Source organism: Mesoplodon densirostris, chromosome 19 (genome assembly GCF_025265405.1).
Source record: "Mesoplodon densirostris isolate mMesDen1 chromosome 19, mMesDen1 primary haplotype, whole genome shotgun sequence".
Classification (NCBI taxonomy): Eukaryota; Metazoa; Chordata; class Mammalia; order Artiodactyla; family Ziphiidae; genus Mesoplodon; species Mesoplodon densirostris.
The window spans coordinates 13,418,822-13,441,515 of NC_082679.1; the positions used below are offsets into that span (position 1 = coordinate 13,418,822).

At 48.3% G+C, this 22,694-nt stretch overlaps 1 protein-coding gene across 7 annotated transcripts in view; it reads right to left on the reverse strand.

The window, feature by feature from the left end:
- The window catches only part of SAMD4B (sterile alpha motif domain containing 4B), a 37,623-nt gene extending 15,340 nt beyond the window's left edge, over window positions 1-22,283 (reverse strand). For 2 of the 7 annotated variants that reach the window (XM_060085662.1, XM_060085657.1), the window contains exons 1-3: window positions 22,188-22,283; window positions 10,090-10,146; window positions 8,429-8,831 (exon numbers count right to left, since the gene is read on the reverse strand). In XM_060085662.1, the coding sequence (XP_059941645.1) occupies window positions 8,429-8,624 (196 nt within the window). In that variant the 5' untranslated portion in view covers window positions 8,625-8,831; window positions 10,090-10,146; window positions 22,188-22,283. Of the gene's footprint in view, window positions 1-8,428; window positions 8,832-10,089; window positions 10,147-11,086; window positions 11,148-15,968; window positions 16,288-17,203; window positions 17,341-22,187 lie in introns of those variants that run through there. The other 5 variants (XM_060085660.1, XM_060085661.1, XM_060085658.1 and 2 more) reach the window with 5 other exon arrangements.
- Between the last annotated feature and the right edge of the window lie 411 nt (window positions 22,284-22,694).

Sequence of the window (22,694 nt, forward strand, 5' to 3'; positions counted from 1 at the left end):
CCCATACACCCAGATGGAGTGATCTTCCTAAAGCACACCAGGATATCATGTTCCTGACCAGGAGCTTATAATGGCAACCAGTACCAATGGACTCAAGTTCAAGAGCTCCTAGCCCAACATCACCTTCATTTCCAGGGCACTCCCCCACCTCCTATTCCTCCAGATAAAGACTTGGTTTAGGATATCCCCAAACTCCCTGGGGCTCTCTCCATGCCATATTCATCCAAGCTTCCATACTCAGGCTGAGATTCAAGGCTTTAGCCTGCAACAGTCTCCTTCCTCCTATCCAAATTCTACTTCTTTTAGGGACTGCCTACACCTGCCCTTCTTCAGGAAGCCTTCTGTGGCTACTCCATGCCCTGGTGATCTGGTGATGTCTCCTTCCCATCCCATCGTCTGAGGGCCTGTCTGTCCTGTGAAGATGAGTAAGGTTTCCTCTCTCTACCCAGAAGTGAGCTCCCCAAGAATAAGGCCCCAAGCTAGCCACATAAAGGAGGCCTCGGTACTCCTTGGTGGTCCAGTGGGTATAACTCCACGCTCCCAATGCAGGGGGCCCGGGTTCGATACCTGGTCAGGGAACTAGATCCCACATGCATGCCGCAACTAAGGGCCTGGATGCTGCAACTAAAGGTTCCTCATGCCGCAACTAAGACCCGACACAGCATGAATGAATGAATGAATGAATGAATGAATGAATAAATAAATATTTTTTAAAAAAAGGAGGTCTCAGGAAGGAACTGTTACAGGACTGACTGTCCTCCTTGAAAACCTTGTTACCACTTCCATGACTAGTTCAATGGAGTGGAGGATGGCAGGTAATGCTGATGGGGCAAGGGAAAGGGACAAAGTATACCAATACTTGAGAAAAGAGACAATGATCAAAGACTGGGACCAACTCTGCCCTCACTCTTGGGCAACTGAGCTCATATCTATAGCCACGGTGATGATTTTCAAACTTCTAACAAGGAAGTTCTGAGAGTTGAGTTACTGGGATATTGGTGAGGTTTTGGAAAGGGACAAAGGAGCTGGTTCTAACCGAACAGAGCTAGGACCCTAGAGGGGTGGGTGATGAAAAAGAACAGGCAGTGATGTGGCTTATGTCCCGCCTCTCCTACTTACTGATGTAAATGGGATCACTTCACTGAGCTCTACTTTCTCTATCTGTAAAGTGGGGCTCACAGTCACTCCTACCTGGCATGGCTGCTATGAATTGAGACCAAAGCACAAAATAGGGCACAAAGTAAGTCCTCAGTAAACATCAGCTGTCATTTCTAACACCATGGTTATTATATCTTACAGGGGCTCCTTCCTTTTGAATACCCACAGAGATTCTCAAGGCATAAGCCAACTCCTGGACCAGGAAACAGAGAGGTTGGGAATGGGCATGTATAGAAGGAGGGCCTCAGAATTCTAGCCATCTGGGTTTCAAGTGAGCCCCGATCTGGATCCCTCTGCCTCTGATGGCGTCTCAACCCAATTTCCTTAAGGCTTAATATTCCAAGGACCTCTGGTCTCCTCTGGCCACACTACAGACCGGACACCTGGCCACTGGGAGCCTTGCATAAAAACCTGAGAAATACCTTTTTCACACATTTCTTTCCCTTAATGACCTGTCTGGAAATCTATGTCTTGGGAATTCACATAACTAATTCTTACATTTGTAGCTCTAAGAAAATGAAACACATACACCTCTCAACTCCTGGCCATATAAGTGAACATTTTCTTGCCTGGGCCTCTCTGCCCCAAGCTTCCTAGAGAACCCCTGTTAAAATGTGCAAGGGTTCATCCATTTATTCAGAGTCATGTTATGCCCACAGTACTGGCCAAAAGAGAACAAAGAGTAATACTACACAATAATAGTAATAATGGATATTTACTGACCATTTACTCTGAGCCAGACACATGCTAAGAACATGACTGTCTTTCATCCTCACCTCAACTCTCGTTTTAGCACCCCCATCTTGTAGATGAGAAAATACATTTGGGAAGGTGACGTCCAAGGTGACAGAGCCAAGATCTGAACCCAGGTCTCTCTGCCTCGAAAACTGGGAGGAACTTTTACCCACAACCCTCTACTATCTCTCCAATGCCGCGTATCTTCTTCCTCCCCCGTCCCTGGCTTTCAAGATCCCTTTCAGGACCTGCCACACAAGGCTAGGAAACCTCATCCCCTCCACCCATCTTCTCCTGAACTAGCTCCCCATGATCATGAAGCTATCTCTTAGGTCAGCTCCATATCTAAAGATCTTTCCAAGGTGGGATAAGCCTTCCTGACTTCAGGGAGCCTTCACCTTTTGAGCTCTCCCACCTCCATCTGGCACTGGATCACATGGGAAGGACCTTCCTGGTACTCCATTTCCCTGACTTAGTCCCTGAGTTTTTAGTTTTTGATGAGAAGGAAGAAGAAATACAGTGATTGACGATTAGGGACAGAAAGTTAAGGACTTGCATCCCAGCTGTGTGGTACAGTTGCCTGGGCAATATGCCTCCTCCTCTGTAAAAGAGGGATTACAGGGCTGCTGAGAGGATTTAGGGAGACAATGAATATAAAGCACCTGACAGAGTCTGCCCATAGTAAGCACTCAGTATGTGACTCAATGATTGGTGTTTTTCTCCCTTCTCCTCCAGCAGAGTTGGCCTACCCCTTTAGCCCTACCCTGATGCTCTCAATCGCTGTTGTTCAGGCCTTGCAGGGTAGCCAGAGGCATCTGGGACAGAGAGAAGCCTTGTCTAGTCCCTCCCCCACCCCAGAGTACTGCCAGGGCTAAGGGACGCAGCTTCTCCTCTGGTACTGCCAGGGGACATGACAGAAGAGCCCCAAGGGTTGGGCTCAATGAAGGACCTTGTTCTACTGCAGTGAAAGGGGAGAGTGGTTTTGGAAGAATGGAGGCCGACCCTAGGGAAATGTGTGTTCATGTGTCTGTACAGCGATGAACTGGGAAGGGTGGGCCTCCCATGACTGGAAAGCATCAGTGAGAACTGGAACTGGTCCAAGGAATCTGCACAGCCTCAGGCCCCTTGGGGTGAGCCCAGCAGGGGCTGCAGATGACGGGTAGGGTAGGGATGGAACTTCTAGTTTCCTGCCCAGGGCAGAAAAGTCTGGCCCAGAGTTGAGGCACAGCAGAGGCCCAATGAATACCTGCACAGCTGAACCCTGATGGTCCCCTGGAAGGTAGTGGTGTGTGTGTGTGTATAATGTGTCCTGTCTAGGATTCCTTGACCTTAGGTCTCTCTGTCTCATGTCCTAGCAGAGTATACCAAGTAAAGAGTACAAGTTCAACTGGCAAACTTGCCTCGATTAGATATCTAGCTCTGCCTCTAAGACGCAGGTCAACGTAACTGTGGGCCAGTCCTTTAAACCTCTCTGAGCCTTGGTTTCCTCTTCTGTACAATGGGGGTAGTTAAAAGCCCCTACATCACAGGGTTGTTGTAAAGATTCAATGAGACAATCGTGCAAAGCACCTGATATGTGTTAAGTGCTCCATGCATTTCAACTATTATGGTCATTGCTGATGGTTGAAGATCTAAAGCCTATGCTATTTCGGGGCTGGAGGGAGCAATTCACACAGGAGGGCACATCTGGTCTCCCCCTTCAGATTCCCCACAGGGGTGGGGAATTTCATGCAGTTATTTACCAAAAACAGACACGTCTCTGGTTCCTCTGAGCTAGAGGCACAACAAGCGATGATGAAATTCTGGAGGTGGGTGGATGGGGGAGGGGACTGGGGAATGCCATGATGTCAATGACTGCTGCTCACCAAGCTGCAAACCTGGACTCCAGAGAGGATGAGGGAGACTGCATATGAGTGCTCTCCTTGGCCAGGTGACCAGAGCTAAGTAGGTCATGACCCTGGTTGCTGGCAAATCACAGGAGCCAAATATATCTTGGAGACTGCCATAAGAGCAAATCCATTTTTACATGCTGGGCTGTTGCAACAATCGTGGCAGCCTGAGGCACCAGCCAGAGGGGATGCGTTTTGGCTCCAAACATGCCCCTCTATGCTTCATCCAATCTCACACAAACATAGGGGAGGGCAATGGGGCTCACATTTTTGTTTGATGAACTGTGTTAGTAGAGTTTGAAAGGAGGGTGGAGGCATTAGAGTTGAGCTTGGGTGACTCACTCACCCACAGCCCCTTCTTGACCTCGGTTTCCCCACCCAGATTTGATGAGCCAGAGAGGGCAGGGCTTAAACCTGCTGGATAGGGGGACTCTGACTCAGAGGACAGGCGGAGGGAAGAAATGCAGGAAATGTGGCCCAGGAAGCTATAGGACCAGGGAGGGAAGGAGATTTCAGCTTCCCCGGCCCCACCCTTCTGGTCCAAGTCAGCATGGGAAGTGGGGTGGGTTGCAGGATTACTGTAACAGCTCCAAGTAGGCAGGAAAGACAGCACTGAGAGAAGAAACAGGGATAATGACAAGGGGAAACCTGGGGCTTCTCCTTCCCTGTTCCAGAGACCCTTGGGTGTTGCTCTTCTGTTCCCAGGTTTTATCTCAGACTCTGCTTCCATGAAACCAATGCTGGCTGCCCTGGCTGGGGGACTTCCCTACACCCTCCTAGCTGCTTGAGAGGAAGGGACAGCCCAGACCAGAGCCTCTTCCATGCCCCGTTACTCTCCACTCCCAGTAGGTCATGTGACAGTACCTTCACCACCTTCCTGGGCCCACCCAGAATCAAGTGTCAGCATCAAGACTAGTAGTTCTCCACTGGATGCACATAAGGGCCAAGTAGGGAGCTTAAAAAACACCAGAATCTCTGGAGAGAGGACCGAGGCCTCAGGTTCTTTTTATAAAGTGACTCTGACATGAAGCCGGCACTGGAACCCACTCACCAAGATTGAGCTCTCTGCATTCCCTGGCCCTTTCTGAGAAGGAGATGGGTGGGTAGGCAGCTCTGACCCAAACCTGAACCCAGGGTTTCCCTGGGAGAACTGAAGGAAGTAGCAGGGTTGGACGGGTGGGACATGGAGTATAAACCCAGAAAAAGGCAGAGGATCTGCCTCACTGTTCAGCCCTCCTGGCCTGACGGGATCAGAAAAGCTGAAGAAGAGCTTCAGATCCTGTAACAGGCAACCCTTATCCAGAATTGGTAGACCAACTGAACTGAAGATTTGGTTTGTGGGGTAAGTGTGCATCTTGGTGGGAAGGAGGGACAGGTTCGCTGAGGGGCCCACCCCATAAAATACTAAGGGCTACTGATGTACTTGGAGAGTATCTAGAACAATCCCCGTACTGTCTAGTGAATCCTCAGGCCCAAGAGGGATGGGGCTGGCCCACGTCACACAAGGTGTTAGTGGCAGAGCTTGATCTAGAACTCCTGGGTGTCCTGATTCCTATTCTCGTGTCCCATGACAAATGAATCATCAGTAGAGCATCATCTCTCAAACTGCCTGGTCAGCAGGAGAACTTGGGTACCCACTACCAGGCCTATCCTCTCAGAACTCTGACTGAGTGGGTCTGGGTTGGGGGCCCAGAAATCTGGATTTTAGGTCACATTCTCCCCCATCAGGTGATTCTGATGATGCAAATTTAGGAAACAGTGGGATAGGAAAGCTGTAATGAACAGAGGATGCAGAGCTCCTCCAAGCCCTCCAAAAGGATGCAGGCCTCCAAGCCCAGGAAGCAGCTCCTTCCTTCACAAATAAGGCAGGGCAGCTGCTCTACCTGAGGTTGGGAGGGAGACAGGAGACACAGTCTTGGAGCCCCCATGTCTATTAGGGAGAGGCCTTCAAGGCCCCACAGGATTTACCTCTGTGATCACTTCTCCCTCCAGTCATGCTCTGTTCTAATCCTGGCAGGCTTCCTGCTGACTCTGGAACACACCATGGCCCTCCTTCTCTTCCTTCATTTTAAGTTTTCCCTAACTCTCCATCCACCCAAGTACCAACTTGTTTTCCTCTCACCACCTGACATGGGGCTATGGCTGAAGACCTTGATTCATATATTCATTCACTAGTCAACTCATTCCACAGCAATTCTCAAGGACAGGCATTAACCACAGTATCTTAATGTAAACTGTCTGAGATGGGTCTCAGGCATAAAGTATACCACGGTATAAAGTGTACCATGTCTTTCAAGGGCAATGTGGTAACAACAAATATTTTAAACGTACATAACTTCGAACTAGCAGTCCCACAGAATTCTAGAAATTTATCCTAGAGATGCTTAAAGGGTACTCATTACAGCACTGCTTATAAGAGTAAGACCAAGCATACCATGCAGCAGAGCCTACTGATCAAGAGGAAGAAATTTAAAGTCAAATTCCAGCTCCACCTCTGACCAGTTGTACAACCCAGGGCAAGCCACTAATCTCTGCAGACCTCAGTCTTGTTTGTAAATGGGGGAGTTATAAGACGTTCCTTACAGAGCTGTTGTGAGGGTTACGAGTAATAAAGGTAAAGCACTGCTTGATACACAGGTCAGGCTCTGTTACCTTACTATGCTTACAATCAAGCAGCCATTAACAACGAGGTATACACGTATGTGCTGAATATGGAATGATCTTCAAGTTATACTGTTAAGTGAAAAAAGCAAATTGGTTAATATGTGCAATGTTCTATGTGCTAAAACAATCAAAACAGTGAAAAAGCTGGAGGGAGAACTTGTATGTGCTCATACATGCACAGAATATCTCATAAAACATACACAAATTGGGAACGTGGAAGTCTGGAAGGGGACCTCACTTTTTACCTTTCATATGGTTTGATTTTACCACAAATTTTGAAAACAAAAGCAAAAACTAAAAATGCTCTAATAAATAAATAGCAGTAAGCACGAGTGTGATTCTGATATATAGCCAGGATTGGCACCCAGTGCTCACCCAACTCCCTGCTCAGGATGGGGTGGTGGGGATGTGTGACCAAGCTTCTTAAGACACTGGCCTGCCTCAAAGGAGCCCCCACTCTAGGGGCAGAGCCATACCACAACCCCAGAACGCTTGCCCTGGTGCTAGAGCAGAGGGGAACCCTCCCTGGTGGGGAGGACGGGAGGGCTGTGAAATGGCTGAGGTCTGAGCTTGCTGGAGCCAAGCTGGGTTCCTGCTGCCCACTGTCTGCAAGACAGGGACTTAAGCTGATGATTTCTGGCCTGAGGAACTGTCTTCCCCTACAGCCATGGCGCTTCTGTGAATTGTACATAAAAACTCAGAAAAATGAAGGTGACTGCTGCTAAGACGGGTAGGCCTGAGAAGAGGAAGGAAGCAGCTCTGGGGGTCCCCAAATCCCAATCCTAGCAGCCCATGCTGATTTCCTCACCTATAAAATGGAGACAACACCACTACCTATCTCATGAGGTTGTTGTGTGGACTAAACGAGTTACTGACAAGAAAAAGAACAGTTCACATTTATTGAGGGTTTACTACATGCCAGGCACTGTTCTCAGAGGGGTTGTAACTAACCTAGAAGCACAGTTTTCATCTTGATTTTAAAGATGAGGACACCAAGGCTCAGAAAGGTGAAGTTACTTGATTATACAGCAAGTGACAACTGGGATTTAAACCTCGACAGTCTGACTCTAGAGCCACCAAAGAACACTGTTTTCAAAGTTACTATACAAGTCAAACCAGTACTTGGCTTGTTGTAGGGACTCAATGTGAACTGTTATCCTGAGGAAGAACATGGGAAAGGTTTGGACACATGCTACATGGGGTCCTGGGGTCCCCTCCCCAGCTAGCTTTCAGGTGCACATACTCCCCCTCTTCTAGGGCCTCCATCACTCCCACCCATCACCTAGGTCAACACCTCTCCATCCAGCCTTGTGGAGGCCCAGAAGGCCAAAATGGCTTCAGCAGTGCCCCTTGAGATGGTTCTCTGGACTGACTCCTAGCTATACCTGGGGCCTGAGGGAGAGGTTCTAGAGAAGCCTAGCTCACCCATCCCAATGTCAACTTCGTGGGACAAAGAGCACTTCTCTACTGAGTGTTCAGGAAACTGATACGGACTATATCTAAATTCAAAACTCTCTTGAAGCTGTTTATGCCTTAGGTGCAAGCTACCTTTGAGGGGGTAAAGAATAGTATAAGATGACATGTGAATTTTGGAAGAGTTCTAAGAGTTCTAAAATTTCCTCCCGTAGCTTGAGAAATGAATTAATGCTCACCTTCTGTCCCCCTTTCATAGGTAATGACTTTAGTCTGTTCCTTTTAGCCGCCCAGACAAGCCACCCTACGTGACCCTTCCTCTGTTACGGGTAGTTTCTAGTTTGCACTGCACTCCCCCAGGAGTCCCCCATTCCACGTCTGCGGATTTCTGGCAACTAAGCCCCCGAGGAGCCATGATGATGACTCGGGAGGTCAGGGACTCCTCACCTACCAACAAGCCTAGAACCCACATTTCCTAGTGCCGCTGCTGGGTAGGCCTCCTCAGACTCCTGACATCTGTTCCTGTTCCAGGCCTCCCTCCTGCTGTGCTCCCACCTCTGGAGACTCACCAGCACTGTTGGCCTCCGACTCCAGCAGGTGAATGTCACTGCAGTCCGCCAGGGAGTGCTCCAGGCAGAGCTGTAGGAAGCGGGCCTGGGTGCGGGTGACCCGCTTCAGAAGTGACAGCAGGGCCACTGTCTGTTCACACTCATTCCAGCCCTTGAACCAGCCAGCAAGGATGCCCACCTGGTCTCGGAACATCATGGTGCCAGGCCTGGGGCCAGGGTGGGGGGGACGGCGGTGGCAAGGGCCAGCGCCGTCACATGGTCTCGGCTGCGGGCTCCTGTTACCTCTCCCCTGAGGGCCAGGGCTTGAGGATGTTCCCTGGCGTGGTGGCAATGGGTGGTGCAGGGAGGAGGACACCTGCTCACATCGGGGGAGGTCTTGGTCTAGCCACTCCTCTCCAGGCTCCTGGAAAAGGAAGCAAGGTGGTCAGAGAGAATGAAGGGGCTGGAAGTGGCCTGGTGAGTGTGGGCTGAAGGGGTAAGGAGGCCTCATGCCTTCCTCTTTCAGGGTACCTACTCTGCTGAGCTACTGGGAGAAAGATGAAGCTAACCAGATACTAAACCAACTCTCCCTCCAATCTCCAGATCCAGATAAAAGGCTTGATTGGGACTCAGAGACCCAGACAAAGGAGAAGATGCTGCCCCTCAGGTCTGGCTGTCACAGGGCCAAAGGAAGTGGATTTAAAGCAGAGAGTAAGTTGGCAAGATATTCTAGATGGGAAATAGGAGACAATGCACACTGTGGCAAAATATCTGAATTAATGGGAGACCTGGCCCCAGGTGACATGACTAAGCAGACATGTGATGCTGAGCACATGCCCTTTCCTTGCTGGTCTCTGGTCACCTCCTTCAGGGAGCTGGGCAGAGTGACTGCTCGCCTCCTAAAAGGACGCTATGGACTCTTTGTATTATTTCAAGCTAAGACCCACAAGGCTAGGATATAGGTGGGTGGTGACCCTGGTGGAGAACTCAGGTATGTGGATAGCTAACTGATCAGTAACTGGGTGCCTAAGGGTAGGGGCAGAGGTCCTTTTCAAAGATCTCCGACATGCTGGGGGGATCTCATCTGTTCCAACCCAGCTCTCCCACTCTGATCTCTTAAGATCCCACCTATCCCTGTTCTGAAGTGAATCTCTCCCTTCTTCTTCATTCCCTTGAAGGTTACACCTGACCCAGGTCCTCTGGGTTGGGATGTCCCCTTGGCTCCCAGAGATGGCAGCTTGTCACTCAGACGCCTAAGAGCCAAGAGGATACCAACCTGAGAAGGCGACACATCAGATGTTAAAAACTCCCAAGCCAAGGAAGTGTCCAAATTCCTTTTGCAGGCAGGAACTACACAGGAGCTGTGTCAACTGGGCAGACAACAGGCCTATTCTTCAGTTGACTGGTTTCTGGACACTACTCCTAAGGTTTTTTCTAAGTGTCTCCTGTTCCAGGTCTCCACTCACATTTCCCCTCTGTCTCTCTTGCAACCAGTGCTCTTGGCTCCATCCCCAAACCATTTGGCTCCATCTCCCTCTGGCTGCCAAGAGGACTGAGAACTCCATACAAAGACCCATTGAACCTGCTGGGCTAGGTTTTAGGGAGCTATTGCCATCTCCCTGAATGTCCATGCTCCTGCTGAGGAGGGCTGTGAGGTACGACTGACAATGGCTGTGACTCACCTCAATAGATCCTCAGTGGGACAGCTGAACAGAGAGAACTGGTCTGGCTGTCAATCCCTTTGGATATAAGAAACAAGAGAAAGTGTGTAAGGGGGGAATGAAACCTTGCTCCCAGAAATCTTTTCAAAAGACAAATCAAATGTTGCCTCCCTGGCTTAAAATCCTCCAATGACTTTCTACTGCATTTAAATAAAATGCCTACAGGGCTCCCTGCAAGACTCTGGTGGCCCCTCCACCCTACCTGTGTACCAAGTTCTTGTTCACTTGGACCTATCCGTGGCTTCCCCCAGACCTATGCATGGCTGGCTTCTACCTGTCACTCAGGTCTCAGCTCAGTGTCATTTCCTCAGAGAGATCTTCCCTGACCATCCAATCTAAGGAGTGTCTCTCTGTCACTCTATTATATTAATGCTATTTCATTTATTCTATATAATTTGGCACCCTCAGATATCATCATATTTTTGTTTGTTGTTTCTCTCTTCCCAACAAATGCAAGCTATATAGTTGCGCAGTGCCCAGGACAGTGACTAGGACTTAGAAGGTGCTCAATATATATTTATTGAATGAATAAGTGAAAGTGAGCATGGAAGCCACACTTGGGACTTCTACAGCCCCTGGGGAGGTGATAGAAGGAATGGCCCAAAGGATGGTAAAGGGATTTGGAAACCTTGCCCTAAGAGAAAAATTTGAAGGCACTGGGGAAATTTCCCCTGGGGAAGAGAAGACTCAGGAGGAATGGCATAACTGACTTCAAATACCTGAAGGGGTAGCACACAGAAGAATTAGATTTGTTTATTTACTCCAGAGGAGAAACAGGGTAGATGGCTCTAAGTGAGAGGCAACATGAGATATGGGAAATGTTGAAAGTCAAGAAAATTCAGTTCTAGTCTTGCCCCAGCCACTCTGTCACTTTAATCTTTGAGCTAGTCTGCTTCCCTTCTCTAGAATGTGTGAGATAAGGAGCGAGACTGGATCAGACATGACAAATGGGTTTTACCTCACAGGCTAACTCCAATCGATTGGTAGTGGCTGCCCAGAACACTGCAGTGAGAAGGGTCCTGAAGAAATGAAGCAATGGCAATACCCATCAATGGAGAATGACTAATAAATTGGAGCATACCTCATATAAGGGGATGTTATGTAATAATTAAAAATATGCTTGATCTTGATAGCAGCATACAAACAATATATTTATATCTAAGTATAGTGTTTGATCTTTAACTACCAAGATGGAGGGATGTCCATAAGTACATAGTAATATGTACAATGATGCCATTTTTGTAAAATGAAAAAAAAGAGCCATATACAAAAGCCCTTATATCTCATATGTCCATGTCTATGTATGTATGTATGTATGTAGAGAAATGTGTATGCTGTTCATATTGGTTACCTTGGAGAGAAGGAGGAATTATTAACACTCTCTTTATATAACTTTGTACTATTTCACTAGTTGCAAATGAACATATATTACTTTTGTAATTTTTAAAGATAAATTTAATTTTAAAAAGTTAAGGCTGCATTTTACTTTCTGGCTCAGTGAGAAAGAGTAATGTGATTGATTATCCATGTCTGCCCTGGATACTGGATGGATGAGTGGTAGCTCATGTGCCTAAAAAATCAGTTTCCCTTCCCAGCTCCAGCACTTTGTGGCTTTCAGTCCCAAGGAGACAGCAGCTGCCTCAACATAAGGAAGAATTTTAAAATAATGTATCTGTCCAAGAATGGAACTGGCTGCCATATGAGGAGGTAATAAGCTCCCTGGCTGCTGGAAGTGGTCAAGCAGAGGCTGGATGAATATCCCTTGGGAGTGGGAGGGATTCCTTCACTGGGTGGCAACTCATAAGATAGAAGGACATGTTACTATTTCAGAGGGAACAACTGTGATGGGAGGTTTGCTATGCCAACAGCGTTTACGGCAAAAAGATGACCAAATCCACAAACAGACCAAAGTTGTGCACACTCTTTCCTATAAACACTTTTACTGGGTTGTTACTTTTCCCAAGCAACAGCACTGTGCCCCCCAAATAAACTGTTGACTGAACATTAATCTAGTTTCTTCCCCTGAGCCAAATGCTAGAAGCAAAGCCTTGGGACACAGCAGGATCTCAAACATGATGCTTACAGGCCAGGTTTTGAATGGAGCAGGCTGGTGAGGACTATGGTGAGCTGGAAAGCACACACCCTGTCTAAAGGGAGAAGTTACTATTTAGCTCTAATCAACTGCTGCCATGTAGGAATTTGGGTCCAGTATTGTTAGATTTTAGATTATTATATATTTTTTAAAGAGGAGCCAGAAATCTGGATTTTTAAATAAAATTCCCCTTTTTTTTTTTTTTTTGCGGTATGCGGGCCTCTCACTGCTGTGGCCTCCCCCGTTGCGGAGCACAGGCTCCGGACGCGCAGGCTCCGGACGCGCAGGCTCAGCGGCCATGGCTCACGGGCCCAGCCGCTCCGCGGCATATGGGATCCTCCCAGACCGGGGCACGAACCCGTATCCCCTGCATCGGCAGGCGGACTCTCAACCACTTGCGCCACCAGGGAGGCCCAAAATTCCCCTATTTTTAAATGTTGGAAAATAATTCATATTAAAAGAGCAACAATGAACCACTATACAGAACAAACAAAGTCTGTGGCCTGCAGTCCTTAGACCAGATAGACACAAACTGTGATAAGACCAAAAGTCCGATAACTATCCCTCTCGAGGGCCTAGGGAAGGTCCTACACGTTTAAGCCACCCCACTGCTCAAGAAACATAATTGGCAGAGAGGATCTAGTGTGCCCAAGTATGGCTTGGACAGTCCTCAGGAAACACTGGGGCTTTAGGTAACAAACAGTCACTTTTAAGAATATACTATTAAGGGAGGAACAAATCAGGAGTTTGGGATTAGCAGATACAAACTACTATATACAAAACAGATAAAACAACAAGGTCCTACTGTATAGCACAGGGAACTATATTATCTTGTAATAAACCCTAATGGAAAAGAATATGAAAAAGAATACACACACACACACACAGACGCGCACACACACTTAACTGGTTCACTTTGCTGTACACCAGAAACTAACACAACATTGTAAATCAACTATACTTCAATAAAAATCATCCCTAAAGGAAGTGTTTCTATGTTTTGGACAGGAGAAGAATGCTGGGTGTTTGGTCTGGATGGTGACTGGAGAGGAGAACTGGATGGCTTTCTTCCATCAAAAAGCCAGAGGCCCCCAGCTACCTCCTCTCCTGCGTGCTTGGCAACAGTGAGAAAGGAAGACCTGGCTTGGTGAGACTGGCCAGGGAAGAGGCATCAGCCCTGACTATCTGAAGACATCTTACTGTGGTAGCAAATTACCATGATACACTGGTGGATTTGTCTGCCAAACATCCATGCCCATCTTCTGGTACCAGACCCCTAAATTCCCTTTGGAGAATTAACTGTATTTCTTGGATCTAGGAGCATACATGGAGTAAAGCCTGGCCAAGGAAAGGCCTCCTTGGACTTTTGCTGGAAGTATTGGGGAAAATAACTTCTTGGTTAGGGTTGCTCAGATTATACAACATCTCCTGATATTCCTGGTTGCCACTTCTGCTACCTCACAGTGAGGGCCTACCTCAGAATGAAGCCAATACAGATGAAAGCAGAGTCAAAAGAGGGGAGAAAAAGAGAGACCTGTTCACATCATTTGAAGACCTGTCTCCAGTTAGCCTGAAGCCCCCCATCCCAGACTTTTCAGTTACATGGACCAATAAATTCCTTTTGTGTTGAGGTCAGTTTGAGCTGGGTTTCTACCACTTAAAGTTTCAACTTTAAGCCTTGACTGCTCCCATACAAGAGAATTCACCACTGCTCTAATCTCTATCCTTATGTGACCAAAAATGACTCCCTGCCTTTGAGAAGACACTAGAGGGGAACCCCTATGGTAAAGTCTTTCAAATAGTCCAACAATATGGCTGCCATACTTGGTCTCTAAGAGACCAAGTAACCTTCTTGAGAAGCATCTTCTAACCCTGGAGGGTGAGAAATGGAGTCAAAAATTGGCTAAGAGGTTCCAGGAAAAACTGTCCACTGGATTCTTTCTTTGGCCCCAGTGAAAAGCAGCCCACATATAGGAGGCGCCTCTGGAGGTCAGCTCTCCTCATCCACAAGCAGCACCGTGGAGTGAGACCTGGCTGAACCAGAGCTCTCCTACTGATACTAACTTGCTGTGTTGACCTTTGGCAAGTAACTCAGTTTCTTCCTCAGTGAAGCTTGTTTTAAGAATGAAATGAAAGAATATATATAAAAACACCTAGCATGATGCTTCAAATGTCTTCACATCATATATTATTGTATCATGTGCCAGGCCTTATGCTAATAGCTTTCCATGGATGAGCTCATCTGATCTCAAAAACTATAAATATAAATATACATATGTATATAATAATATTCTCATTTTACAGATGAAGACACTGAGGCACAGAGAAGGTCAAGTCACTTACCCAAGACTGCACACAGCTAAGCTATTTTTAAGGCCAAGCAGTCTGGCTTTAGAGCTCTTGCTTCTTCCTGCAAATAATGCTACAGCGTATTTATTTATATTTAATTATGTAAACTTATAAATATATGTAAGTTTATATATATATTTATAAGTTTATATATTATATATTTATATATATTTATAAGTTCCCTTCCACTGCCTAGAAAGCTGGACCAAAGCATACACCCTTTAACGCCAACATCTCTGGACAAATAACGGGAGGGTCCTGTTAGCCTTCCCACCTATCCCTAGCCTTTCTACAGCATCCACATAGGCCTTGGAGGAACTTGTTCACTTCATGAGTAAAGTAATAGGCTAGTTACCTAAGGTTAACTCACTATCCCAACTTGAGAAGAACAGGAGAATGTCAGAAGCCAAGGGAGCCCAACTTCTCTCTTGTGAAAACCAACCATTATTTTCAGAAACTCGTGAAATATGTATACAAAATATGTATATTATTGCCTCAGCCAAGAATGAGGCTTTTGTATGAATGGTCCTGGAGAAGGGAAGGAGAGGAGGGGAGAAGCCAGGCAGGGCCTCCTGGAAGATAATAGAGCCTGGGGAGCTCTGGGAAACCTGCATAATTTGGGGCAAATGATTTTACCTTGCAGTGTCTTGTTTTCTCATCTGTAAAATGGGTTTAATAATAGTACCTACTCTCATAGTGTTGTGAGGCATAAATACCCTCACAGAGTTGTTGCCTAGTATCATCATCCTGGATTCCTCTTTCTCTAATCCCATCATTAAGTCCTGTTTTCTCAACATGGAACATGTATCTGTATCTCTCCATTTCTACTACCACCACCATATTCAAGTCATCATCCTTTCTCATCTGGACAAATGTATTGCCTCCTGCTTCCATTCTTGCCCGTTTTTCTTGCAGAAACCAGTGAACTTTCTTTACAAACAAACAAACATGCAAACAAATCATGTCACTGTCTTGCTTTACAAATCCTCTAAAAGGGACTTCCCTGGTGGCGCAGTGGTTAAGAATCCGCCTGCCAATGCAGCAGACACGGGTTCGATCCCTGGTCTGGGAAGATCCCACATGCCGCGGAGCAACTAAGCCCGTGTGTCACAACTACTGAGCCTGCACTCTGGAGCCCGCGAGCCACAACTACTGAGCCCACGTGCCACAACTACTGAAGCCCGTGAGCCTAGAGCCCGTGCTCCACAACAAGAGAAACCACTGCAATGAGAAGCCCACGCACCACAACAAAGAGTAGCCCCCACTCGCCGCAATTAGAGAAAGCCCGCGCACAGCAACAGACCCAACGCGGCCCAAAAAAAAAAAAAAAAAAAAAAAAAAAAAAAACACACCTCTAATAGCTTCACAATGCTCTTACGTGAAAATGTAAACTCCTTACCATGGCCCACAAGGCCCCAAATGATCTGGCCTCTGTCAACCACTCCAAGCCCTTGCCCCTTCTGCTTCACTTATGCTTCAGCCACACCGATCTCCTTGATGTTCCTTGAACACATCTCAGGGGTTTTGCACTGGCTGACCCCTCTACCCGAAATGTTCTTCCCCAGATCATCACATGGCTGGTTCCTTCTCATCAATCAGATCTGGGTTCATGTGTGCCCCAATCTTCCTCATCTCCCCAGTAGGAAGGAGTCTTTGGTCTGATATTGTTGTCAAAAAGTGTTTCTTCAAAGGCTGCAGCTCTTCCGGAAACACCTAGACTGTAAGATCCACGAGGGAAAGGAAGACTGTGGCTTTATTATTCACGGCTACATTTTCAATTCCTAGAATAGTACCTGGCACATAACAGACCCTCAGTAAGCATCTGTGAAAACTTTCCCCACCTTGTAGCAGTCCTTCCTCCACATGTAACAATGCTTAGATTAGAACGCCCAGCTCTTAGATCTTCCCCCAACTGGTGCCTTCTCATCTTTCAGGTTATCAGGCTCAACTGTCACCTCCTCAAAGAGGCCAATTCTGACCACCCTGTGTACAGTGGCCAACCTCCCACCCCCTTCACACTGTTTTAATTCCTTCATAGCACATATCACTATCTGATTTCTTTTGTTTATATATCTTCCCTCCATCAGAATATAAGACCCAAGAGCTCTAAGACCTTGACTGTTTCATTCACTGCTGTATCTCCTGTACCCCGAAAAGTGCTTTCATAAATTCTTTAATTGCTGGAGACGTTTGAGATGTGCACACTCTACACTGCTGTTCTGTTACTTGCCCTCGACCAGACTCTATTCAACAAATTTACCCTAAAACAAACAAAACAAAACTCTACTCACAGTAATCTACTTAACCTTCTTCTAAAGCTCTGAGCCCTAGAAACCCAAAGCTGAGGTAAGGAACTGAACATGAGTACTTCTGGATTCCACTACCCCAAGGCTATAACCAAACCAGGCCAGTTATCTCATTCCTGTTTCTCCCAGTGAGATCCCAAAGGAAAGTCTGGTGGGGTCAGACCAGCCATAAACTCTCTCTGGATCCAAATGACCATAGAGAAGAGAATGATTGGGGCTGGGGAACAGTGAAGAGAGGGACTACCATCAACCCTCAGAAAGGTCATGGGATGGAATCACAGTCCTACCCGGTTTAGCAAGCAAGAGAGTCTCTAAGAGTGCCGCTCACCTAAACATGTCTCAAAGGATCTTCTGTCACCATTTCACACTTATTCAGAGAGGAAACTGTTTTCAAACTGGGGCTCTCAGGAAAGAGTTCTCTTTCCAGTGAGTCTGCTAAGAAGGTAGGGTTTAAGCCTACAGTTGCTGAGGGTCATCTTTGTCGTCACAAAGCAGAAACCAGCTGAGGATGAAGCTAAGTCAGTGGAGAAATGGGGAGAGATTACTAGGAAGAATGAACTCCTGGATGCAGGTAGGTCTAGAGCCATCCTAGTTCTGGACTTTTCAGTAACATGAGCCAATTAATTCTCTTTATTTTTATTAAACCAGTTTGAGCTAACGTACTGTCACCTATATCTTAGTGTCTTGGTTGATATGAACTTTTTTTTTTTTTTTTTTTTTTTTGCTAAAACTGAGCACTTATATACAGGGCATTGTTCTAAATACTTTATACATATTAACTTATTTAATCCTTATAATAGTTCTATGAAGTAAGATATTATTATTACCTTCATTTTTCAACTCTGGAAACTAAGGACCAGAGACGTTCAATAACTTGTCCTAGGTCACAAAACAGGGGGTAAGCAATGATGTGGGATGCAAATCCTGTCTGGCCCCAGAGTCTGCGTACTTGATCACTACACTACAATGCCCCACTGCACCCAACCCTATCTGAACAGAAAATCCAACTCTCTGACCCCAGACACTATCATCCTGGGACGGACAGAGCCCAGGACCTTCTATTTGTGCCACCTGTCCTCAATTTCATCCTTTGTAAAATGAGGATAATCACAGTTTACCTACCTCAGAGAGTTCTTGTGAATATGAGATGAGACAATATATGTGAAGCACTTAAACAGTGACTGGCAGATAATAATAACTCAATCAACAGTGGTCATTAACATTATTACTCTGTGGGTCACTAAAGTGCAACTGGCAAATACAATGCAGATGGAAGAGATCTGTTTTCTTTCACCTCTGTCCTTTAGGTGAAGAGAAGAGATGCCACGGGTTAGAGATGAAGAGTCTTTCTTGTCTTTCACCCACTGCATAAGCTGCTTCCTCTGCCTGGAAGGCCACTCATCCTTGTCCCAACTCTTGTGGAACAGCACCCAGAACAAATACCACCTCTTCTATGAAGTCTTTCCAGATAGAGGGTGCCTTCTCTCACTGCCAAATTTCCACAGTATATAGTTTGTACCTCACGTTCTGCCCCGTGTACCTGCCCAACCTCTCTACTGTACTGTGAGCTTGCTGAAGGCCGGCCCCAGTATTTACCTCATGATCTGTTTATTCTTCTCAAACTTAGAGAGAAACAAAAACCCTTGGAGAAAGTTGAGAGCCCTGTGGAGGCCCCAGACCTACAAAGGCTGAGGAGGGCTGAGAAGCCAACTAGGATGGGGTGAGGCAGATCCCCAGGAATAGGACGTGGGGTAGCTAAGAATCAGGAAACAGCACAAAGAGAAGTTCCAGGTGAGAGAAGGTGGGGAAGGCAGCCTCTCCTAGGAGGAGTGGCAAAAGGAGCTGGGTAGAGAGAATAAAAGAGGTGAGAGGACAGGAGCGGGTGGATAAGGTGTGTTGAACCTGAATGGGGAGTGAGAGTCAGGAGCTCAGAGATTTCTGACCAAATGCAGGAAGGGCTGCCCATGAGCCAATGATTCCTAATAACTTACAGAGGGAAGGATCCCAGCTTGTGGGATTCAGAGAAGAACAAGTTACATCCTGGTACTTTCCACGCTCCCAGTCCAGTGAGGGTGAGTGGACAAGTACATGAAAAACTACAAGGAAGAAGATGAGCGGTGCCCTAAGAAGTACAATGGAAGGCTCTGGGCAGTAAGACACAGAGAATGAAAAGACTGGAAGGTGCCTTAAGGCAAGGGTGCCTCTGTGGAGAATAGATGAGGAATAGATAAGGAGAAGAGATGGACCTGTGTGTTCAAGAGGGCAGCAACTTGAAGCAGAAGCACAGAAAGGGGATGGTATGGAGGGGTGGAGGGGAAGCCAGAAGGAGAAAATGCTGAGGGAGGTCTGAAAGGGAACCATTCAAAGGCGGAATATGAAGTAATTGCTCAGAGGGTGGGGTAACCTTGTGGAGAAGCCAGAAACCTTTCAAAGAGGGTAAGGAATCTTCTGGAGGGTAGGTACTTCACAAAGGGGACTCCCAGGAAAATGGGGGTGGGCAGTAGGGCACAGAGGCATAGGCTGAGATATCTTTCAGGGGGACTTTCTGTGGGGAAAGGGAAATCCTCTTAGAGGGCAGTGGTTCTCAAACTTGGGCATGCATCAGAATCACCAGGAAGGTGCCTAAAAGCAGCTGGGCCCTACTCCTAGGTTTTCTGATTCAGCAGGTCTGGGTTGGGACCTAAGAATTTGCATTCTAACAAGTTCTCAGGTGATGCTGATGTTGCTGGTCCAGGGACAACACTTTGAGGGCCACTACTATAGGGGGAGGCATTCTTTTGTGAGGAGGCCCTCACAGTGGAAAAAGGAAGGAGAAGGCTTCAGAGAGGAAAACTGGGGGAGTCTTCAAGGAGAGTCTAAGGAGGGTGGGAATTCCCTGGCGGTTCAGTGGTTAGGACTCCATGCGCTCAATGCCGAGGGCCTGGGTTCAATCTCTGGTCAGGGAACTAAAATCCCACAAGCATTGCAGCGTGGCCAAAAAAATTAAAACCTTACCAAAAAAAAAAGAGTCTAAGGAAGGTGTTAAGGGTCTCTCCATCTCTCTGAAGGGGAGATCTAAAGGGAGAAGGGGTCTATGAAGGTTGAACCTAAGAAAAATGGTCTGAGAGAAAGATCTCTGAGGGTTGGGATTTCAAGAGGTGAGGGTATCTCTTGAGGATCTGTTTAATAAAAGGGGACATAGAGGCTCTTGAGAGGGGGAGTCTGTAGGATGCTGGGGGCCTATGGTGGGACAATGGGGGAAGGAGGCTCAGACCTGAGAAGGATCTCTAAGTTGATTGCAGAGGAAAGAGAATGGAGGAGATGAGAGGGTGTAAATGGGGGTTCTAAAAGGGGTATATCTGATAGGGCCCTGAATAAGGTTTCTTGGGGATGTCAGAGGGAGAACCTGAGAGTGTTCTGAGGAAGTCTTACGAAGTGCTGGAGTTGTTGATGCTCAGCAATTTTGGAGAAAATTCTCTAAAGGGAGTCTGTGGAGGTGTGGTCTTCTGTGAGAGATCTTAGATTACTGGAACAGGATGACAGAGGTCTTTTTAGGAACAACTCTCAAAGAGCTCAGATGAGAAATCTCTAAGTAAAGGTCTCAAGAGAATATACGGCGAAGGTGGGTCTTGGGGTGGGGGAATATGGGAACATCAGAGTAGAGGGTTTTTCAAAAAAAATTCTGGGGCTTTCTAAGAAAAGGAGCCGGTTGGTGCTGGGGGTCTTCTACAGATGGTTCTAGAGGATTTGAGGGAAGCTGTGAGGGTGAGTTCAGGGAGGGAATTATCTAGGAAAAGTCTCTTAGTAAGGCAGGAGGTCTCTAAGTGCTGATTCAAGGGTCTATGTGCTGGAAGGGTCTCTGGGAGGGATTTCAAGGGCGTATCTCAGAGGGCTCAAGGAGGTGGCTGGGGTCTCTGTGAAGACAGGAGGAGGTCTTGAAAAGCTGCATCTCAGAGGGGTCGTGAAGAAAGAGAGGGTCTTAGGGTTTACAGGGGTTGTGAGGAGGAAAGTTCATCTGAAAGTAGGTCTAGAAGGAGAGATTTTGAAAGGGGGATTCGATGAGCAATTCTAGAAAATATCAGAGAGAAACTATGAGGAAACGTTTTGGAATCCTGAGGAAGCAATTTCTGGAACATTTTGTGTGGGTTACTAGGAGATTTGGGATACATAAAAAGGGTTTTGGAAGAGACTTGTGGAATGTGGAAGAAGAGTTCTCCAGAGATTTCAGGGAATCTCTGGAGGAGATTTTTGGGATAAGTGAGGAGGGTCTCGGGGGAAGATTTCTGGGGTATCTGAGGGTGATCTCTAGGGCATTTCAGGGTGGTGAGATTTGAGAAACATGAGGAGGTCTTTGGGAGAGACTTTTGGGACCCGTGGGAGGGACCAAATGGATGACTTTTGGGATATGTCAAGGGGGAGTGTATATGGGAGATGGATTGGCGGCGGGGGGGGGGGGCGCTCCAAGTGAGTTTTGAGGATCCGAGGCCATTTCAGAGAGTCTCTGAGGAAGATTTTCAGGGGACATCAGGGGCATTCTGGAGGATTCCAAGGGGAGGGGCTCTGAGATTTGGGGGCTATGAGTGGAAAATCTCCAAGGCGATTTCTGGTATGGGGGTAGGTGGGAGGGAAAATTCTTGGGATGTGTGAGAAGGAAGTCTGGGGGAGACTGTTGGGATGTGCGAAGTAGGTCGCTGAGGGAGATTTCTGGAATGTACAGGGTCTGGAGAGGATTTCGGGGAATCTCTGATCTGAAGGAGATTTTTAGGGCTTACGAGGGAGGTTCCTGGAGAAAATATCTGACACATATCGTTGGAATATGAGGAGTGGCCCCGGGAGAATATTTCTGGACGGACGAGGAGGTTCGGGGATCTGGGACCAGACGGGGGTTCTCTGAGGAAGATTTTTGGGGCGTAGGACGGGGTCTGGAGCAGACGGGGAAATATCAGGGGTGGCCTCTCGGGAAGCCTTTCGCACCGCGGGAGGGTACAGAGGGCTTCGGGCGGATTCGGGGGGTCTGTGGGCGTGCCCTCCAGGGAGGTGTCCGAGGTACACCTGGGGGGTCACGAGATAGGCTGCTGCCGGGCCCCCCGGCCACCCCGAGGGGCGAGAATTTCGGAGAGAAGCTCGAGAAGCGGCCTGTGAGGGCGACTCGGGGGATGGGTGTGGGAGATTCTCTCGAGGGTCGGGACCCCGGAGGCCCGCGCTCCGCGCCTGCCGCCTCCCGGGGTCCCTGAGGGGGCGGGGCCGCCCGCGGCCTGGGGCGCCCCGAGGTGAGCCCCGCGCGCTCTGACCCGCCGCCGCCCCGCGTCCGCTCGACCCTGCCCACCACTCACCGCCTCGGCCTCCGCCGCCGCCGCCGCCGCCGCCCGGGCCTCCTCAGGCCTCCGCCACTGCCGTCGCCCCTTCTCCGGCCCGCGAGCTCCCCTCCCTCCTCCCGCACCGACCACCGCCGCCGCCACCGCCGCCGTCGCGCTGCGTCATCGCGCCGTGCGTCACCGCCCCTGGCCCCGCCCCGACGGGACTGCCGCGCGCCGGCATTAGCTGACGCCGCGGAGAGGAACGGTGCGCCCGCCAACGGGCTGCGAGGGCAGCCCAAAGGGCGGGAGGTGTGCGCGGAGAAAGGCGGGGTCCCAGCGGAGAAGGGGCCGCGGGGGTTGAACGAGGCCCACGAGGCCCGCCCCCCGCTCAGTGGGATTGGCCTGCTGCGCGGCTGACGAGCAGTCGGCCCGGCGGGCGGGGAAGGGGCGGGGCGCGCGCGGTGTTGCCACGGGCAACGGGCCCTGCGGAGCTCGGCGGAGCCTGGGATTGGGCCTCCCGGCCTGCAGGGGGCAGTGTCGCGC